Source organism: Hirundo rustica, chromosome 2 (genome assembly GCF_015227805.2).
Source record: "Hirundo rustica isolate bHirRus1 chromosome 2, bHirRus1.pri.v3, whole genome shotgun sequence".
NCBI lineage: Eukaryota > Metazoa > Chordata > Aves > Passeriformes > Hirundinidae > Hirundo > Hirundo rustica.
In genome coordinates this window covers 103261695-103283196 of record NC_053451.1, presented here as the reverse complement: position 1 = coordinate 103283196, position 21502 = coordinate 103261695, and the positions used below count along the sequence as shown (strand labels likewise).

General features: G+C 37.5%; 1 protein-coding gene across 4 annotated transcripts in view; it reads right to left on the bottom strand.

Annotated features, from left to right (window-relative positions):
• Window positions 1–21502, bottom strand: part of CDKL5 (cyclin dependent kinase like 5) — a 123322-nt gene that overhangs the window by 58879 nt on the left and 42941 nt on the right. For all 4 annotated transcript variants that reach the window (XM_040091232.2, XM_040091241.1, XM_040091259.2 and 1 more), the window contains 2 exons: window positions 16400–16629; window positions 15830–15864 (listed from right to left, as the gene is read on the bottom strand). In XM_040091232.2, the coding sequence (XP_039947166.1) occupies window positions 15830–15864; window positions 16400–16463 (99 nt within the window). In that variant the 5' untranslated portion in view covers window positions 16464–16629. The remainder of the gene's footprint in view (window positions 1–15829; window positions 15865–16399; window positions 16630–21502) is intronic.

Genomic DNA, 21502 nt, shown 5'->3' with positions numbered 1-21502 from the left:
CGTGGACTTTTTTCAGACAGTTTCTTCAGTATCTGAGAAGTCAGATACTGGCTAGATCAGTATATTTTCCCTTATATTTCAATAAGGAGAAAAAAAAGTCTAAACATCACAGAAATTCTGGGAAGACTAAAAAAAGCTTTTCTAGCAGAATCTGCCCCTGCCAGTAAGACTAACATATTGCACTTTTAGATCTTACACACAACACATGTACTTTTAAGCCAGGAGGAAAAAAAAAAGGATAACCATACAGAATTTAAGTTCACTGTGAAAGTTTGCCCAAGCATGACAAACAAATATTTCTTGGAAAAAGGGGAAGGAGAAGTATCTGACTGAGTTTATTATCACAAACACTGGAAACACTACGTGGGGAGAGAGGATAAAAAAGTGCAGAGTGAAGAGCTAAAGGCCAGGGAATACATAGGCTAAAAAAACTGGGGAAACAAGGCAGACAAATGCATCCTGAAAATAGATTGGAGAAGAGAACTGGGGTAAGACTCAGAACCTAGTGTTAAAACCAGCATAACAAATAAATGTTTCTGTGAACATTAAAATTTTACTGGAACCCAATTTAACTGCAAGCAGAGGAACGGTGAGAATTCAGAAATAGCTGCAAACCCACTAAAACCACAGATGAGCCTCATTCCACAGCGTTCTGGCATGCACGGGGGTTGAAGGCAACAGGTTACTAGCTATGCCGTCTCAAATACGAGAAGCTGACAGCTGTGTGACAACTGCGTGGGTTCCCATATGGTGTTCCATGATGAATTTTGTATTTGAGAAGTCTAGAAAATTATGGGGGCAAAAAAAAAAAGTCAGCTTATCACAGTGTATATAAGCAAGGCAGTATTTGAGGGGAAAAGGTGGCATTCTTTCATTAGAAATACTGGTGTATGCAAAAGAAACTGAAGCCCTTCCCCAGGCCTAAAATAAAAACAGCAACCTCTAAGGCTAAATTTAAACTGAGAACAGTTATATTCTGTGTTTTAAAAGACTCAATGAACATCCATAAAGTGCCAAATATTTCCTAAGGTAGAGTCCATCTCATTTAGCTTTAGCCAGCTAAGAGTTAGATAATCAGTGTGAATTGTCAAGGCTTTCCCCACAGTTTGCAAAAGCAGGGGAGGGAGAGAAGATCCGGCCAGAAGGTTACTGATTTTAATAATTTCCAGATGGTAAGAGTTCCTTTTTGGATTTTGGACTCTCTCAACTTATATAAATGAGGGAGATTGGTTATGCAATGCCTAAGCACTGAAACAGTGGGTGAGATTAATTCCACCCAAGTTACTCAACTTTGCAGGCCTTCTGTCTGTATGTTTTATTTTTGCATGCACAAACTTACATGCATGCGTATGTTTTTAAGGTACATTTCCAAATCTTGTCATACTAGTAACCTCAGGGATATTACTTTCTCTGGATCATTATTCTTTGAGTTGCATTGCTACATAAAGATCATCCCAGTCCATTGGATTGTATTTGTAATTAACATGCTGGAAACACAAATAAAGTATTTCAAACTGTGCTACTGAAGTAAGAACATCTCCATTGCCAACGTAACTGCAGCGTCAATTCTCACATCCCACAAAGCAATCTGGCATAGCTAGCAGCAAGACCAGAATTTCTGAAGCTCATCCTTCTTCTTTCACCTGCGTGTTAGAGAATAAAGTATATGTTCACTGGAGAGGATCTTCACGAAGCTATAAACATCCCTGCTATGAGCTTTGCATTTCCTTTCTCTGGTATAATTACAGGTACTACCTCAGATCAATAAAACTTTAAATAACTTGCAAATAAGGCCACGTTGGGAGTAGCTTTTATCCTTATGTTAAGCTTCCAGAAGAATGTTTCAGATCAGATCCTTGAGCAAGAGCTCAAATATTTACCATGAGAGGTTTTCATAAGAAAATTATGGATTTAGAATGTATATCATACACTGACATCCTAGAGCCATATTTCTCTCAGTTCCAAGGCACTACAAAGATTCATTTAAATGAAGGTGAAAGAAAAATAACAATTGGAAAAGCATTATGATCCTTTGTGGAGTAAAGGTTTTGAACCTTTTACTTGGCAAAATTTTTTCATTAATGTTTAATAACAGCATTCCTGCTTCAGGTTTGATTCACGATGACTACAAAAATGCAAAAGCTAAACCTGTACAAGGAAAATTGGAGCTTCACTGCAGTACTTGGTCTAAACTAGATGCAGACACGGAAAACAAAACCCTCAGAGGAAGGGTGCCTTCTGTCCTTTGTAAACTGATATAGTAGCAAGCCTTCTGGTGGTACAGAGAGTAAACAATAGTTTTAACAGCAGTTTGTTGACTAGCATTTGTGCTTGAATGTGCTAAATCTGACTTGGTTTCATCATAACATGATTCTGAGTGTGATTTTTTTTTTTTTTTTTTAAAAAACTCCACAACATTGCACTATAGAATTATATAGCCATAGCTCTGGATATGTGGTAATAAATTTAAAAAGTTAGCAAATGAATAAATCAGTTATTCTAAATACAGTTGAAATCCTCATGGTAAAAAAAAGAATTAGTCTCATCACACAGGTTTCACTCAGGTAGTACTGTTTGAAGAGTCAATTATCACCACTGCTTCAAAAAATAAAAAGGTGGCCTTGAAGAACATTAATTGTTAACTTATCCCAGTCTAAAAATCAAGAGAAAAACCTCAAACAAATCCATAGATAAGACATCACTGTAGCTTATTTTTCCTTTACTTTTGTCTTTCCACATATTTGTTCTCTGCAAGAATAAACTATGCCCTCATAATTTGACTCCTGGCCAGATCTGTTCTGAAAGGGCATGTTCTTCCATTGAAAAATTCTGGGTCTTATTGTTTACTGTAGATACAGAGCTATAAAACTAAACAGATTTTTCATTTTCATTTTTCTTTTAATAGCTCTGAAGTGGAAAAAGATTGTCTTCCTTCACACAAACATACTCAGGAAAAACACAAGACACTTTTGCAATAAGAATAAATTTTCAGAAAGTTCCTGAAATGTGTTCCTCAGATGAAGAGACAAGTGAAAGCTGAGAAAATATAATCACAAGACTTTGGCTGTGAAATTTTTATTCATATTTCCATTAAAGCCTTGTACATGCCTGCTAAATACTTTGATAAAACAACAGATTTATTGCCATTCATATTTTATACTGAGATACAAGTGTTCAGTTCTCCTTACATCTATAAAAATGAAATGTGTAACAGCGTGCTACTAGTACATACAAAAATCTTTATAGAAGCAACAGAAGGAATGGGCTAGAGTAGCATTTTCCAGAACTGACCAGAAGAGAGCACTTATGCTGTCACTCATTTATTAAACAAACTTGTGTTTGTGTGTATACACACTTGTGCATAGCCCTCTACAGTGTGCACGTGTAATTGGGAGGAAGTTCATCTTCAGCAACATGAACACTATCCATTTCATTGAGAATCCTACTAAATAGAAACCAGGAAATACGACAGACATGCTGATCACCTCTGATTTGCTTCTCTGATCCTGATATCACCTAGACATCTACTCTTCCTTCTCTTTTACGCTGTCTGAGGTATATGGATGAAGGGAGCACTACACCCCAGAATTTCTGAGAAGTGCCACTCCCTCAAATCCTTTTTTTTTTAACCTGCTAGAGTCCATGGGATGGATGTTGTTTGGCCTATGTTCAGCCTCTCTAAAAGTCACTGGGGAAGTTCCTACTGATTCTCTTTTGCTCCCCAAATAGTTCCCTAGCACAACAACATTAATAGCAGTGGAAGCAGGAAGGACTTACAAAATTAGAACAGGTTCAGAGCCCAGGGTGCAACTCCATCAGATACTATCTTCTACATGTTTCTTAACACCATTCTTTCACTGGCTGATGCTTTGAGGAGGAAAAAAAAATGGTAGGCACCATTTTTCACAGTCAGTCACAGAAAACTTGATCCTGTAGAAGCAGCAGCTAGTCAGCTCTGCTCTGCAGATGGCATTGCCTGCAACATATTTCTGTGCATAAACATGGCATTACTCTATCTCTGTTGGAAATGTTAATTGATTTCAAGAAGATAGCTTGCCTCCTGGTCAAGATGCATACTGCAAAAGAACAGGTAGGTGGAACCAGTCAAGTTTTCTGGATCCTATAGAATTTCATCTTTCCCATCTCAGTGCATTATTACATTTACAAATACCACCTACCTCTGTCATACCTCATGTTTTTGTTTTAAAGCCCATCTATAACCCAAAGGAAAATCGGTGACTATGATAATCCCATTCAGCCAAAGTTAAATCTAAGAAAACGGTTTTGCAAATAATTTTCAGCACACTGGAATCTGTGGTAATCTTCTGTTCTTAGAACTGTATGAAAAACATGCTTCATAATATGCATTTTGGAAGGAGTTCTCAATGTTATAAGGATTCTTTCTGGACTGAAAGATTAGGAGAGCTGTTTAATAAGGCAGCACACTTCTATGCAAAAAACTGGAAACAGAACAACCACCCTTTCAGAGAACACAGGCATCTTGTTTCTCCTGCAGAAGTGTGTAAAGGATCAGGGTAAGTATGAATGGGAAATCTGGGAAGCACTGGGAGAGTGCACACACAAGTGTGCACATGCACAGTTTCTGCACAAGGTTCCAAGAAAAAACAGTGTTGATAATCAAGAATATTGTTCATGGTATGGTGCTTCAAAAGTAAAATTGAGTAAAACGTTATGTGAAGCCCAGAAGGTTGCAGCAGAGCTGATCCACAAGCAGACCATGCATCCCCCAACAGGAGGACGGCTGCAAGGTTGCAGCTTATAACATATGAGCCTATCTTCTGTCAGCCCATCAAGGAAACAGCTTATAAACATACTTTTCAAACACAAACTCCAAACAAGGAAAAGCAGAAAACAGACCCATGGAAGTTGAAGAAAGCAAGACTGAAGCTAAGGACCATTCCATAACAACAGACAACATCTAAACATAATATATAAACAAAAGATGTCAGAACCAATTTGTCATCACCACCCAGAGGAACTCCAGAGATGAAGAGAGGACTTGAAAGCTCCTTACCCTCATCCTCCATCCTGCACACTGGAAATACTGCCCAAAGCAAACACCTCTCCTGAGCACACACACACACGCCCATTTACACTTCTAAGCATGTGGGTACAAGGGTACAAGTGAATGAAACCATGAAGAAATGGGCATCCATGAGTACAATCATTTCACTTCAAGACCTGCAAATATTCACCCTCCCTGTGGGCAAGACTAACACTGAACTTTGTTATACTAATTTTTCTACACCCAGTACTGTACAGAAATTGGTCTTCACATGGAGGAAGAAACAGAAGATGCCTTATCAAAGCTTTAAGGTGAAAGCAACTATAAAATTGGAGAGCAATTTTGGTATCTGTTTCCAAACAAGGATTACTTGTTCTGTTCAGAAACAAATCCTCACTTTGCTACACATCTGAAAAAGTGAAAATAAAATTGCATAAAGTGTGTGATTTTTCATAATGGGTGAAGGAAAGCCATTATGTTCTACGGTGTTAGGACTTAAAAGGAATTTGCACCAAGATTGGTCTAATTTAGCAATTTAAACTAATATGAATCAGGGATAGTAAAAATGCAAATACTTTATAAATTCAGACGATGTTTTTGGTTTTGTCTTAAATCAGAAGCAGCTTAAATAGATATACTTTAGAAAAGGAGAAACTAGCATGCAGTTGGAAATTCTTGAAAAAAGCAAGCAGCAGACTCATCAAGCTTTATTGATGAGGTGCAGGTGCAGCTACACACAGCAAAAAGAAGTAGGTGTTTTGAAGAGTTTCAGAATTGAAACATGTGTATAAGGCACAGATATCATAAAGAATGACCCCAGTTCTGTGCAAACATTTAACAACTGCTATTGGTTGAAAAAAGAGCACAAAGCACTCTTAGCAAAAGTGGCCTCTATTCAAGAGCTCAGCCTACTTTCCCACTGTATCTAAAATTTCTTGATCAGCACACTCTGGTGTCAGGTTTGTCTAGTCCCTTACTTAGGCTTTTAGCTGTGTGCAATTATTAGATCCTTTGCGCAAGAATTTACAGATTTGTACAGATTTTAACAGCTGTAATGGTATAAAAGGAAACTGCTTTCCTTTCCCCCCCATTTATTCCTATCCAGGCTTTGAATGAGAAGTAAATATCACTATACTTTGAAACAAGTTCTAAATTCCAAGAATTTTTATTTTAAAATATTAGAAATTTTTTTCTATTTTAGGAGAGTATTCCATCAGTTAGGAATTATGCAGAAGTGAGTAATCAAGGAAACGTAACTTGCTTTAACCAGGACTTTCAGAGGGACAACCTACTATTTAAAAACACACTGTAGTCTTTACTGATTTGAAAAAATACAGTGCCAAGAAGAGTCTGTAGTTTTCAGACAGCAATTAAATGATAGGAAAGTTTTCACTGTTATTGTCAATGTTTTACCTACACTGTCAAATGCTCATTTTCTACAACTCCTGAGTTTAAAAAAAACAGACTTTAAATTCACAAAAAAAAATTAAGAAAATAAGGTAATGTGAATGGCATATTCAAGACACTTTAGTGTATTTGAATTTTAGATCAACTTCATTGCTACAAATAATTTTGAAAGCCAGACAGATGATCCAGACCCATTTTTACCATGGTACATTTAATAGTCTACATGAATGATCTTCTGTGCTCTTAGTGGCCTTTGTTTAAATACACAGTGTTTAAAAATCAATGATTAACCTAGTGCTCTTAGAGCTGCTCATGTGTCCTAGAAAAGTTTAAAAATTCCACAAGAATCCCTCACAGGAAAACAAAGTTAGCCTAAAATTTAGAAATACCATTTTGTTTGCATCAATTGTGCTACACAGTAATTTGCAATTTGATGACAAGACCAGATTGTAGTCCAATATTCAACCAAGTTCATACTACTACAGATGTAGTCCTATAATTAGCCATATGCTGTTCCCTCTCCCATATATTAATTTGCATTAACCATAAATTCCCTCGCTTGCACCGCTACTTTCCTAATGATCCAAGACCCTACATCAGGTCTCTAAATTCCATCTATTTCAATTTCTTCTGCTACTGCTTCTAAGAAATACGGTAGCCATGTTCCTCAACCTTGATTTTCAGCATAACATTTTCAACTTTTCTCAAGGAGAAATAATTTGTATGGATAGTCTTGCTTTGGGTGCTCAGCACATCCACACCTAAAAGTATGATTTCACTCACAAGGACCTTAAATTGAGATACAGCTCTACAAGCTGTCTGCAATTAAGAGCCATTAAGGGCAGCCCCAGAACACACTGCTGCAGGTCTGAATATGATTACTGTATTATTACAAGTGCAATGATATATAATCCCTTTGCAGATGGAGTTTGCAGCAACTACTAGGGGGCTTGTTTATTTACTGGCAATATTCCAAGCAAAGCTCTTATTTGTAGCATAAGCAGTAACCTTTCATGTAGCAACACCAGGATCCACAGCAAGAATTCATATAAAAGATTATGTAAAATAATATCAGAAATACATATAGTTTTTTTAAAAAACAAAAGAAAAAGGGCAAAAGACGTCTGGTTTATCCAGAACCATTAGTGTGACCAACTGGAAGTAAGCATCTGACTAAAAGAAATACTAATTTGTGATGCTGCGATGGCAACAAATTGCTAACCTTTGACTTTACTTAAATTAAAAACAGTAATACATTTTACTTGTCCTTCCAAAGCAAGATTAATCACTCTTGTTATTTTTAGCTCAGGCTTCTATGCTTCTTTCAGCTACCTGCATTACTGAAGTACAAGGGTGATCCTGTTTGTCTCTCTCACCCTTACTGTTTTGAAGATCTGCAGGATCAGGTGTCTCTTCACCCCAGCTTCGTACTGCATGATATGCTACAATGGACAAGCCAACTAAAGCCGTCCTGATTTGTGGTGCTGAGAGCAAACACCCTCACTGTACTGCTTTAAACTGAACACATCTTAAGAAAAATTCTTAGCGTTCCCTTCCACAACAAGTTAATTTCTCTACTCTGAAAGCTCTGTCTCTTATCTTTGCCCTACACCTTCCATTTTCAAATATTAGCCACCGGGAGCACAGGAGGGACAGAATGAGAATTTTTAGTACTGAATGCCACCCATATCTGAGCAGGGTTCATAACATGACAAGCACAAAAGAGGAGGTAAGGGAATGGAGTATGCTATAAGAGAACTTTCAAACACCAGTCTGGATTGTCAGAAAAGATTCAAAGGGAAACAACACAGCACAACTGCAGACATCAAAGCAGCATAATTCCATCAATATGGCTTCAAAGTGATCGATGTTATTAACAAAAAACATTAACTTTCATAAAATCACAGAATATCCTTAGCTGGAAAGGACCCACAGGATCCTCGAGTCCAACTCCTGGCTGTGCACAGGACATCTCAGGAATGACACCATGTTCCTGAGAGCATTGTCCAAATACCTCTGGAACTCTGTCAGCCTTGGTGCCATGACCGCCTCCCTGGAGAGCCTGTTCCAGTGCCTGGCCAGCCCCTGGGTGAAGAACCTTCTCCTAATATCCAACCTAAACCTCCCTTACCATTCCCTCTGCCAATTTACTGCATTTAAAAATGCATTCACGCCCACTTTGTTGAACCCTGGCCAGGCCCTCTTAAAGAAACTTAAAGAAAAAAAATTGTATGTGACTGACAAAGATAGCAAGGGTTTATATAAGATCAAATTAAATAAAACCTTGAAACAGAGCATATCTTAGCAACGTATAACAAGTAACATAGAGAAAACAATGAAAGCAATGAAAAAAAGATCTGGGTCTACCTTACTTCATCCCCTCATCCTACACAGCCTCACAAGTGTGAACCCAAATGTTTACTTCAGTTAATCCCAGGATTCAGCCTTTGAGGAAATTAGAACAAATCCAAACAAAGATCTATTTTTTTTTTTTCCACTAGAGTGGGTAAGTAATTTTAGAATTTGGTAATTTCCTCAAAATTAGTACTTTGATGGTTTTTATTAAGAAATGTATTATGATAAAACCCTTAAAATAATTGAAGAATGAGAGAGACTTGGGAATAAGATTTTGAGGAAAAGAAGAAAAAAGCAGCAGTATTGTGATACAGAGAATATTATATCCTACCTTGGGGGGGAGAGGAGAGACTGAATTAGTAGTGGTCTGCTCAAGCTGTGGGAATTCAGCAAGGCTTCTGAGTTTCTATGCTCCATTCTGCACAACTATCTGATCTTTGGAGCACTAACAGTACACATATGAATCTTCCACTTACTTGAATGTTAAATAGCACTTTATTGACATCAATCATATATTTAAAACACATTAATATAATGTTATCCAACTGTCTGTTTCCCCCTGCCACAGGGGACTGAGAGGACTATGGAAGAGGTTCAGGTAAAGACAAATGTCACAATGCACCAATGAAAAATGAAAGCCTTATAAACTATCAATACCACATTCACATCTACCCTGCACAGGAAGCAGTTATAGATGTTTATTTTATGTCTCTTATATGTATAGAAAGCAATACCTGAAGTGACTCAGCACTAATCAAGCTTGCCTCTCACTGCTGCACTCAAGGGATCGCCATGGAAGTAGAGTTTGGAAGTCCACAAAACAAATACTCTACATCTAACATTTCACACTAGATTTCTGTAAGAAATTCTAAAGGTTATTCACTGCCCCATAGTGAAGTTGAAGCAAGTGGCATGACTTTCAGCACTACCACTTGCTTAATAACTCTATTTTCCTCACATAATACTTAGGACAGATCTCAACTTTGACTACTGCAAACATTTACTACTGTCAAACTCTGTTTATCTGGAAGGTCCAAAAAGTCTCATATTGTTTGTGTTTCATACAAATTTTGGCACAAAAAAATTTCAGTGATAATGATGCTTTAGCCCAAGGAATAACAGCATTAATGGAACAATCTTCCACAGGTAAGGTGCCATTACTGAAAGAAAACAGTATGCCGCACAGAGATTTTACCCTGGCAACAATTAAAACCAAAAATTTTGCCACAAAGCCAAACCAAATTTAGTTGATTGAGAAAATTAGCATATTGCTTTTAATTACATACAAAAAAAAAAAAATCAGCAAAAAATTTTAGGACTAGGGGAAAAACACAGGCAGCAATCTGGTCTGATTTTGAGACCTCAGATTTTTCATTTACTTATCATTTAATTTCTCAGTCAACTGAACAGGAACTACTCCAATCAGTCATATCCAAAGGAAAATGAAATAGAGCTGTACCCATTTCATTACAGAAAGATAATACCATTAGAGACAGACTGCAATGACTGTATTCTTCAGTTCAAGTACCTAACACATGCTGGGGAGCTAAGGAATCTTGAGAGCCAAATCTAAAGAAAGTACATGAAAAAATACAACAAACTGAAAAACCTGCAACTTTTACAAATAAGTACACGTACCTTTTAATTTTGACACTAAAGGGGAACTCAACAACATAAAAATGGTTAGCAGATTTAAAGTGAGAAGGTGTTAATGACATCAGCAGACACAAGAGCTGGAAAAGCGATTCAAACGTCCACCAGGGAAATGCAGAACCCTGCTTTTATGACAGTATTAGAGAAAACACGAATTTTCTATGACTATGAAGTTCTCATTTACTCTATGAAAGCAGCATAACCAGGTTCCTGGTGCCTGTACATAAAATTTCTAAAAAAAGATCAGGAGGAACTAGGGATCAGTGGACAGTTCTAGAAATATGCATTATCTGAATTATCTGCGATCCTAGGTGGTGAAAGCACTCAGAAAATGTAGTGGAATAGCTTGCATGACCAGAGCTCTGCCACAACAGACACAGCTCATCTTCTGTTAAATATCCTAAGAAGGCAAGGAGATCCTTGCAGAGGAGAGGGGTGCTTGAATGCACGTACATTTGCTTTCAAACAGCTAAGACAAAAGTCAAAAGTTTTGGCATGAGGTTTAGAAGACAGAACAACACATGTTACATTAGGGGGAACACCTTACGAAGAGAGCAAAATAGATAAAGGGAAGCCTTACAATAAAATCCTTGTTTTTACAGAGGACTTGGAGCACTCCAACATTTGCTACAAGGGTAATACAGTATGATGGAGACAATCAGATTTTTGGAAAACAGAGAAAGCAATTGCTTGACACCGATCAATGAACCTACTGGAATGTGAAGGCTGATGATAACCTCAGAGGCAATTTGCATGCACCCTGACAGAAGACCACTGTACATGGAGGAATTAGTGATGCACATCAGAGTTCACCTGAGGTGGACCAGGCTCAGCTGCCTGGACTGCAGGACAAACCCAGCCAGGTCATTGTACCAGAGGAGCCCGCAAGCAGCTCCCACTCAGCATCTGAAGCTACATAACCTGACCTTGCCTTTATCTAAGGGTATAGCAAGAAGGTCTCCTGAGAGCATCTTTCTGTTTGACAACAGAATTGATGAGGAGTTTTCTTTAAAAGAGTCCTGTAATAGCTTGAATAATGAAAATAGTGGAAATACCCCTTACAGACTGGTCTGCACAGTTTGCTGCACTCTGATGAGAGGTCATTCAGATGCTGCACAACTGAAGATTCCCAGCAACTAAAGGGAAGATCAACAGATTTTTACTCTGTTATAGTGAAGTTAATACTCACTAAAGAAGCAGCACTTTAAATTGCAATTTATAGAGCCTGAGTGCCTTTCTTATGGCTATTACAACAGACCAGTTGTATCTCCACTATGACAGTGGAATTTAAGATTCTGAAAGAATTAAAAGAGAGGGACAATGGAAATACAACCCTGGACTTTCAAAAGAACAGATTTCACCTTGTTCTAGGATCTGCTTAGAGACAGCCCTGAAGGGCAAAGGAATCTATGAGGGCCGGTTGTTCTACAAGAATTACTCCCTCAAAGCACAGCAATGGCCATGGGAAAATTTTCTAAAGCTGGCCAGGATTGGTAAAAAGGGAATTCCTGACTCTGCTAAAACACAAACAAATAGTGTGAAGTGCGAAGAAGTAGGTTACCTGTAGAAACAAAAAAAGAATATTGTTTTCAAAGGGAAAACTAAGAAAACCGTGACCCTGGTCCACAGGGGTTCTTGTAATAAAAGACATGAAAAAAAGCTCAGATACTCAAAAGAAATGTAATGATTCTGCTACATATTCACTATACTTTCTGATGAGTAAAATGTACCTTTAAGGGGTCAGCAAATATTTCTTTCACGTATACTGAGACAGACAAACAACTACCCAGAACATAATGCAATAGTATTACAGAACGCTCAGACAAGACAGTATTAAATATTAGGCTAAGAAGACATTGACTGGAAGAAATAAACCTTTCCCAGAGGTTATTCTTCATTATTCTTCAATGTACTGAAGTGTCAAATAATTCTAACTAACATTTCTTTTTGTTTGTTTTTAATATGGGAATTGAGTGGTGTTTATCTCAAAGAAAAAGGTCTAAAAATGCCTCATACTATTAAGAACCAGCACAACCAGACACAATTTTTACAATAAAAGTGAAAAAACCCGTATCATTAAGCAGGAGATGTTGGACACATAAGAAAAACTGGCAACAAACTTTCAAAACATTATTAAACTGTATCCCCTCAGACTCAAGACCTTTGGTAAAACAGAGTACACTGCAAGAGAAGTCAAGGAGATTTCATCCATTTCAACTATGCTTTTAGAGAAACTGCATCACCTTCCTGCACACCTGGCTACCCTAAAACACCATCATCAATTTATACATACAAATATATGTATATAGGCATAGAATCACAGAGAGTCCTGAGTTGGAAGGGACCCACAAGAATCACCAAAGTCCAACTCCTGGCCCTGCACGTGACGCCCCGAGAATCAGAGCATTTGCCTGAGAGCATTGTCCAAATGCTTCTCATGGTTTGCCTGCCTGCTTGTGTGAACCCACCTTCCTCTCCAGCCTGGCTGTGTGGTGAGCTCTGCCTCATCCTAAGAAACAACCCCTTTTCCAGCATCACCATCTTCTCCACCTAGACAGTCTCCACTTAACTGATGCACCTAAGAATGTATTCACCTCATTTCTACCAACTACTTGCAGCTGCAATGGTCAGTGTTTCTCCTACAAACACAGTTTATTATCTCACACTGCAACATTTCCTTTTCATACTGTCTTTTGGCTTAATCTTTTTCTTTAGGCTTTTTTTTCCATGTGCCCATCTTTGGAGACCTATGGCTTTACCACAGCATCTTCCTATCATATTATTGCCCAATAACTCTGCATGAAGCAGCAAGACCACTTTGGAAAGTAAAAAAGTTTATTTAAAGGGCAAACATTTGACAAGTTTTAAACATTAACAAAGATTCTTTTCCTCAGTCATGATCTCTGACACTACTGAACTGTTCAAGTGGCTTTTCTTTTCAGAAAACAGCCAAAATCCAAATAAACCCTTTTTAATAGTTTGTAACTACCAAATGTATTTCCAGTATTTTCAAACACAATGCACTTCAGTGTATTTCCTTAGGAAACATCTCATGACTAAATGAAAAAAATAGGAAAAAGCTTTTCAGAACATCTCTTTTTTTCAACATTATTTGTATTAGCTTAGCATCAGAAATAAACCCCACAGATAAACAAGTAATCTTTATGTGCAAACCACAATTAGCAATGAAGGATTTGGGATAAAAAATGGGCTGTATAATAGTGTAAACACAGTCATTCTAGAGGAGCTACTTTAGCTTTTCTGGTAATGTTCCCTTAGCAAAGGAAAAACACATATAATAATGACAAGGTATTTGTTCCTTATGCCATTCCTTCCTACTTAAATCTATATACACACGCCAGTGAAATGCATTGAGGTAAAAAGCTACATACTTACTGAAGCACTAGTGGATTATATGTTGGAAAATTGTTGCAATTAGGGGCTGGCTCCTCATTTCACACAGAATTTACCCTCTCAACAATACAGTGGTGATATATTGACTTAAAATAGCTGGAAATTTGATCCTCGCATATGACCACTATTCAGAAACATTAATATAAATACTTCTACATTCAAAGGTATGCCCAACAGCAGCCAAACAAACAAACAAACAAACAAAAAAACCACAAAACCCAACCAAAAATGCAAATCAACACCCCCAAACCATACATCCTTGCATTTCCTGATAAGTCTGTTAAGACTGCATTAAAGTGTATTTAATCTTTGTTTTCCTGTACAAGCAGGAAAGGCCAACACTTAACTTTTAGACAGTTACTTTTTTTTTTTTTTTTTAAATAGATACCTCCCAAATTCATCTGCTCTCAGAGGCTTGGTGCAGCTTGTTTTACGTGAGAATCATAAATCAGTTAGATGAAAACAGCAACATACCTCACCTTTTCTTTAGATCTCCGAAAACTGGAGACCCTAGGTCTTAGTAAACCCATCTTATAGAAGCTTGAAGAGACACCATTTGTTTTAAACCTCTAGCACACCTGTTCCCATTAAGACGAAGCTGTGGAAAAAAATGGTGCGACAACCAAAAAATTTAGATGCTCGCAAGGAAGCCAGCAGTCTTACACAGGCTGGTTGAACATTTTCCTCTGCTGAAGGAAAGCCTTTCCTTTCTACTCCTCCAGTGTGCTGCCAGGTATTCTCACTGGAACCTGGACAACAGATTATCCTGCCAATACACCAGACTTCAAGAGTACTGAACTCTTTTGCATGAGCGTGAATAGACACGCACAGCTTAAATTTCACTCAGCAATGCAGGAAATCCTAGAAACAGCTTGAGTCTGGCTGAGGTTACCCTCCAGAAAGAACAGAGCTGCCTAGTACAAACTGTATCATCACTATGCAGGTGTTCTCAAACTACTTGCCCTGAATTTTCATACTGTAACTATCTAAAACCACCCAATTTACCTAAGTCACTCTATTGACTGTTGTACACCCCCCAAGCCCAACAAGGCTTCAGCTTGAGATAGGATCTTGAGTTCCAGTTTTTTCCCTTTTTTTAAAAGTCAGTACAACAGCGTAAGACCCTCCACATAGACCCATATGGTGTGCAAAAGCCCTTCTGTGTACACGCTAAAAGCCACCACTGGAACAGAAATCCTCTGCACAGTCCTAACCTCTTCTAGAAAAAAGGTATGAACTACATAAAAAGCCTTTAATACATTTTTGGATCACTGCAATTCTGTGACTCTGAAATGTTTTGCTTCAGAAAAGTTATTTTGTTAAATGACTACACTGCAGCTCCTAAGACAGCAAAGTAGTTTGTGTCAGTTCTGTGTTGATGAGCAGCAAGTTCAGATACATCCAATTTACACACTAATTGAAACAGCTTAGACATTAATTTTTGTATCAAACAGTGGTTTTTCTTTCCTTTTCAACTTCTTCCTTTTCCAAATTAAAATCAACAACCAAAAAAAGCCACTGCTTTCTTAGAGCCATTTGATCATCCTACAGAGGTTGAAATCCCTCATGCACTCCCCTGTCTCTCCCCTGCCCCTTCCAAGACAACTAAGTAACTAATACTTCTACAGCAGTATTTGGCAAATAGTTTGGCATTATAATTAAAACTGATTGAGCATAAAATGTGTTCCAAAATAATTTTTTCCCAGTCTCTTTTCTTAAAAACTCTCTTAGTTGAAATTTATAAACCATTAATAATATTTCAGACAAATACTGAACACAAAAAAAAAAGAGATTTGGTACTAGATATAGCCACTTCCTCTGCAACTTGCAATTAAGATTGCTGCTAAGTAACTGACTGCAAGAAAAATCCACCCCAGATGCCATGTCTCATACATATTAACATGTTAGTTCTCATTAAAAGTCATTGCTTCACTCAAACACCATTTCCCTCTGACTTAAAAGCAATTCACTTACCTTGTGTCTGCATTTAAGTACAACGCCATAGGCTCCTGAAACGAAGAGAATGAGAGATAAGCCATCTAAAAGCAGAGAAGAATTAAAAGTGGCAAGATAAAACAGTGTTCAGCAACCTCCTAACTTAGAAGTAACATTGTTCTTCAGTATTATTACCCAGAACTTGCATATACAGGTACTAAATCTTTGTACACTGAAACAATTTCATAAAAATTCCTCAAAAGTAAATGGATTTTAAAGCACTGAAGTTTTTTTTAAAAAAAATATGCTTGCAGGTAAGTTTGGTAACTTGAATCTCCCTATTACCACTAATGAGAAATCAATATATTCAACTTTTAAAAGGAAAATAACAACGAAAAAAACCCTCAAGCCCCCACAAAACTGTTCTATTTCTCTTCCCTTCCTTTCAGCTTCCAAACTTCTCCATCCATCTGACAAGATAATTAGCAGAAGCTATAGATAATAAACACATACAAGAAAAATTCTGCCGTTGGTAACTTCTTATCATCAAGAGGACTAAGTCAAATACATATAAAATTCTAATTAATCTTTTATTAAGATACTACTTACCTTCACCTACAACCCCAAGGATCTCAAATTTATTCATCACATTACCAATGTTAGGAATCTTCATCAAGACAAATTCCTCTTACGGTGAGAGCCACAAAGCATGGCACTAATGGGACCGTCGGAAGATTTTGCAAAAGGCAGTTGTGAAAAGGCTCTTGGAAAAAAAACTTCCACCTTGATCAATCAGACTTCTCACGCCCTCGTTTAATTTCTAGACAATCAATAGCTTCCTGCGGAAAGAACAGAAAATAATATAATTAGTACTTTGATTTATTTCAGTAAGAGAAAGCAATGGTATACAGACATCACACCAACATGGTCTAACAGTTCTAACAGACAATTAATTTACTTCCTCATTTTATGATCAGGAGAGCTTAGCAGCAGGTATTATGGACAGAATCTTATGAGGCCATACATCTGACACAACAGCTGGCATTGTAATCCCAAACACAGGATCTCTATTACAGTAATAACTAACTGGCATAAAGTTAATTTTCTACAGAACAGAAGGAAACAAAAATGTTGACACAGGAACTACCTCAGTAAGCAAAAATATGCTTTCAAATATTTAGGGTCTGCTTGGTGTACGTTGACAGCGAGGTATAAAAACAAATTTTGTTTAGTTAATTTCTTATTTGTCCACTGTAATGACAAAAAGGATATGGCAGAAAGAACAAGCTACAGGAGAAAATAGGTTTCTACTACTATTTTCTGTGATTATTAAAAAAAAAAATAAAGGCAATTAATTTGCTAGGCTGACTAAAAATGAGATTTTTATATTATTTCCATTACCTGCTTATTTAAAAAATGTGGTAAACAGAAAAAAAATGTTTTCAAAGAGCTTTTTCCATGCTCCCCGAACATTGAAGTAATTTTTCAAATCAAGTATACGCAGGGTAAAAAAGAAAGTTTTTTGGTCTGTTTTAGGCTCACCACTTCTGTGCTATCCTATTAGAAGCTTGATAAACAAGACCCATCAAATTTTGGGTTTACTAATTCAGACTGCATTTGATCCCTTCATATAAAAAGCATATATCCCACAAGCAAAAATGGGGAAAGAAAAACCCTAAAATGGTTTCCCCATGAATTGGAAATATATCACCTTTACAATTCAGCTATTCAAGGACAGAACTACTCGTGAAGAATGAGATGGCAGGATGGAAGTGAGTACATTTAATTAAGTTATGTGTAATGGGTGAGTGTGACCCAATAATGCTGCGTTCAGCTCCCACAAATGGATCTCACTATAAACCAGGGGTGCTGGCCAAAACCCAGTGTTGACCAGGTCACACGCAACAAAAGGACAACCCAAGGGTGGAGGGGAATCACAATGACATTTGCTTCAGCAAGACACAGACAGATCATGTGGGGAGGGGTTGTTATTTTAGAATCAGCTCCAGAGTTAACCAAACACAGTAATCTGAAAATAAAGCAGTGAGTTCCAAATTAAAGGGATAAGTTGGGGTTTTCTGGTTTGCTTTTAGTTAGTTTTATTTTTTAAAAAAGCTGCCCAGTCCTTTATTAATTATTTCAGCGGTTTAATTTACTGTTTTAATTAATAAATTTTTTCTCCACTTGTGAATTGTACAAAATACTCTTCCCTTTCCCTTCCATATGTTCTCCTCCTATTTCATTTGGCATCTCCTTCTCACAAAAGCCTCTTTGCTGTTTGTCCAGACTTTCTGGTTACAGTAACAAACGAAAAAAAAAAAAAAAGAGGTCCTGGAAAAACAGGAGCATCTGCTCAGTTGCATCCATCAACATGAGAACAGAGCCTACACTGAGCTGCATCAGCATTCTGCTGGAACAGGCTGGTGCCAGGCACAGGGCGCAGCCGACTGTCCCCATGCTGCAGCTGAGTGGCGGAAACACTGCTACACAGACCTTGAAACAACCATTAATGCCACCACAATGTAAGCAAGACACAACAAAACTGGTCAGCCAAGCTCAGAGCAGCAAAATTACTTGCCAAAAAGAAAGTAAAAGTCAGAAAATATATATTGCTTTCTATTAGCACTATTCAGTAACATCACCAAATCTGTTACTTCAGTTCCCAACATTATTCACTGATAAGTCCTTCCAGAAATTAGTTTGTGATAAATCGATTACTTATCTGCTAATGTTATCACTGTACACTCTCATTCTGCCTCACAGTGTTCACAATACTTCCTAAATATATGAAACTTATGCGATAATGTACCAAAAACTCAAGAAGAAATTTAGATGCAATTTCCTTTGTCGCTCCTTAATAATTCCTAAACTTCTCATAAACTACTTAAAGCTATACAGGCCTGCAGCTTGTGATCCACTATTTTTATTTCCTATTTTCAGTTCTGCAAGTTTATTCAGTATAAACTCAAGCTTTTTATTGGGAGTAAAGGTTAGAATTACAAGTAGCTAATCTCCCTTTCTGAAATCCCCAAAGCAGGGAGGTTGTGGATCCCCAGCCCCAGCAGTGGGAAAGGCCAGGTTGGATAAGACCTTGAGCATCCTGCCTAGTTGGGAGAAGGGTTGGGAGAAGATGATCTTTAAGGTCCTCTCTAAGTCTTAACCTTCTATGACTCTATGAAATTCCATACTATACATCTTCTCCCCACTGATCATGTACCATCTTCCCTTCTCGCTTCATTAGAAGAGCCCCAGAAAACTGATCCCCTGCTACCCCTGGATTCATGGCACCTAGAGAAGCATTTGCATGTAATTCCTTACAGGTAAAACCCTGTCAACTCAGGGTTGTTAATGTTCACTCACCATCAGTGACATACTTCAACTGGCCCAAAGAAACACAAAAACCAGCTTTGCCAATTCTCCCCAAAGTGCATCAAGACTGACTGACATCACAGAAGCACACAGGGGGACTCCCAAAAGAAAACTGCACTCGAGTGACCCACCTCTTTCGCACTAGCTCCAATTCTGCTGAGGGCACTTTAAGAGAACTTAATCTTGAAATGAAAAGAAAAACTAGTTAAAGATGACTAGTGGCATGCAGCAGTAGTGCCAAACATACCCAAACACTTTTTGCCCCAACTCTCTTGCCTCAAGCTGGGCCACAATTCAAATATTAAAGTCAGACTAGCTAGACCCATTTAATCTTTAGACAAAATGTATATGCTTGTTTGAGAGCTTTGCCTTCAAAAGCTGCTGAAAGATTAAATTCAAGCTGCTAAAAATATTTGTTCAGTGGTAGTACCCACTTTTTGGGATTCTTTAGCTTTTTGAAAGGCACTGGCCTTGTTAAGATTGTTTTGAAAACCACTGACTGTTGTAGGGAATCTGGTGACATGAACTCAAAATCCCATGAATGACACAGAGTCTTACGAATGTCAGAGTGAGTAACTAATACCAAAACAAGGAAAAACACCTAGAAGCTTTAAACCAAACTTTCAAACAAAAAAAGTAATTTCAAGAAAGTTATCCACAGCAAGAATTATTTTATTCTGTAACTTAGTGAGAACAGGCTGGATACTTTCAAGCTGAACATGGAAATAGCAAGGAAAACCCAATAGCTGTCACAGTTTCATTCCTTGCACCGAGTGCAACACTGGTCTGTTTTCCTAAGTTGCTTGGTGGCTAGAATAACCCTTGCAGAAGTGGAAATAAGGCCATCATTTACTTCTCAAAGCCTCTCAGTAGGGAAATAGCAGTCATTCTCCAAATATCCCTTTCTAAGGCAGCCAGATTTACAGGATATCAACAATTTATTACTTAAGCCAGCTATCTGAGATGCTCTTAACATTACCATGATGTTTTACAAAACACAGAGCCAACTCAGCAAAATGAAATGTCGTAAGATGAACATGAAAAAATTAGTCTTATTTAATCCAGAAGTATAACAGTGTGAGACTTTAATACAAAAGTAGCTGGTTTGCAGTAGCATGTAAGGCTTATACGTACATCCCAGAAAACATACAAACATTTTTGAAACGAGCATACAGAATACTACAGCATTATGGTACCTGATAATTCGAATTGAATTTAAAGGGGTGAGGAAAAACCTTTGCTTTTCCACAACTCCTTCTAGTGCATCACCCAAAAGCATCAGACTTAACCACTCAATCCAAAGCCTCAAATCCTAAGTAGAAATGCTATGCTTTATTTCATAATCATTAATACCTGTGTGGAGAGGGGAAGCATTTTTTCATAAATAGATTTTAGTAGAGACACTTAGTGAGAATTATGAAACACGTGAGGTAGATGTTTGCCTTCACAAAATGTAGGAAGTACAACTGTTCTAGAAATACAGGTAATTTTGTATATCTATATCTTGCAAATCAAGTATTCAGTTAATTTCATTTACCATAACAGAAAGAATGCATCCTCCTGAACTTAGTAACAAACTTCTAATTGGCTTCAAAGTCATCTATGAGCTTTTAAACAAGCTTCTTGCCAGCAGATAAAACTCCCCCCTTGGTCTTCTAAAACAAGAAGTAAGCTTAGTCTGTTTATTTATTTATTATGTTTACTCACCAAGAGGACACAACTAGAAATTTCTAGAGGCTGGTTTGCATTTTCCTCTGTGCACTACCAAACCAGTGGGTCCATATACAAATCTAAAGAACTTATACCATCTGTCTTTGATGGTTATGCATTAATCCACACCCTGTCATGTCTTCTGTCAAACAAGGTACATGGATGAAGAAGCATTATCCACTTCTGTTAGCAATGATGCATCATTCTGCACCTTTACTTTTCCTCCCCAACATACATTTAGCTCTATTCATTGAGGTTTTTTAGGAAAACCCTAGAGAGCTACAAGTACCCAATTCAGTTACAGAAGTATAAACAACTGACAGGGTAAAGAAAATAGGTGAGTTTTTTTTCTGGATTTATTGATCCAGAAGAATGTGTCAGGACTATTATGAAGAATTACTGATCAGGAAGAAAAAATTCAGTATATGAGAAGCTGTAAGGAGGAAGCTAGCAGTACCATTCTGATTTAAGGAATGAAGTGAAAAAATAATACAATCATACTGCTAGTGACATTGTACCAGTCTCACCCCTTAATTTGGAAAAAAAGCTATGACTTTATTTTTCCATGTTATGGAGGGACAGTAGACCTCCTAAATGAGACAAGATTCTGCAGAAAGAACCATCCAGATTTCA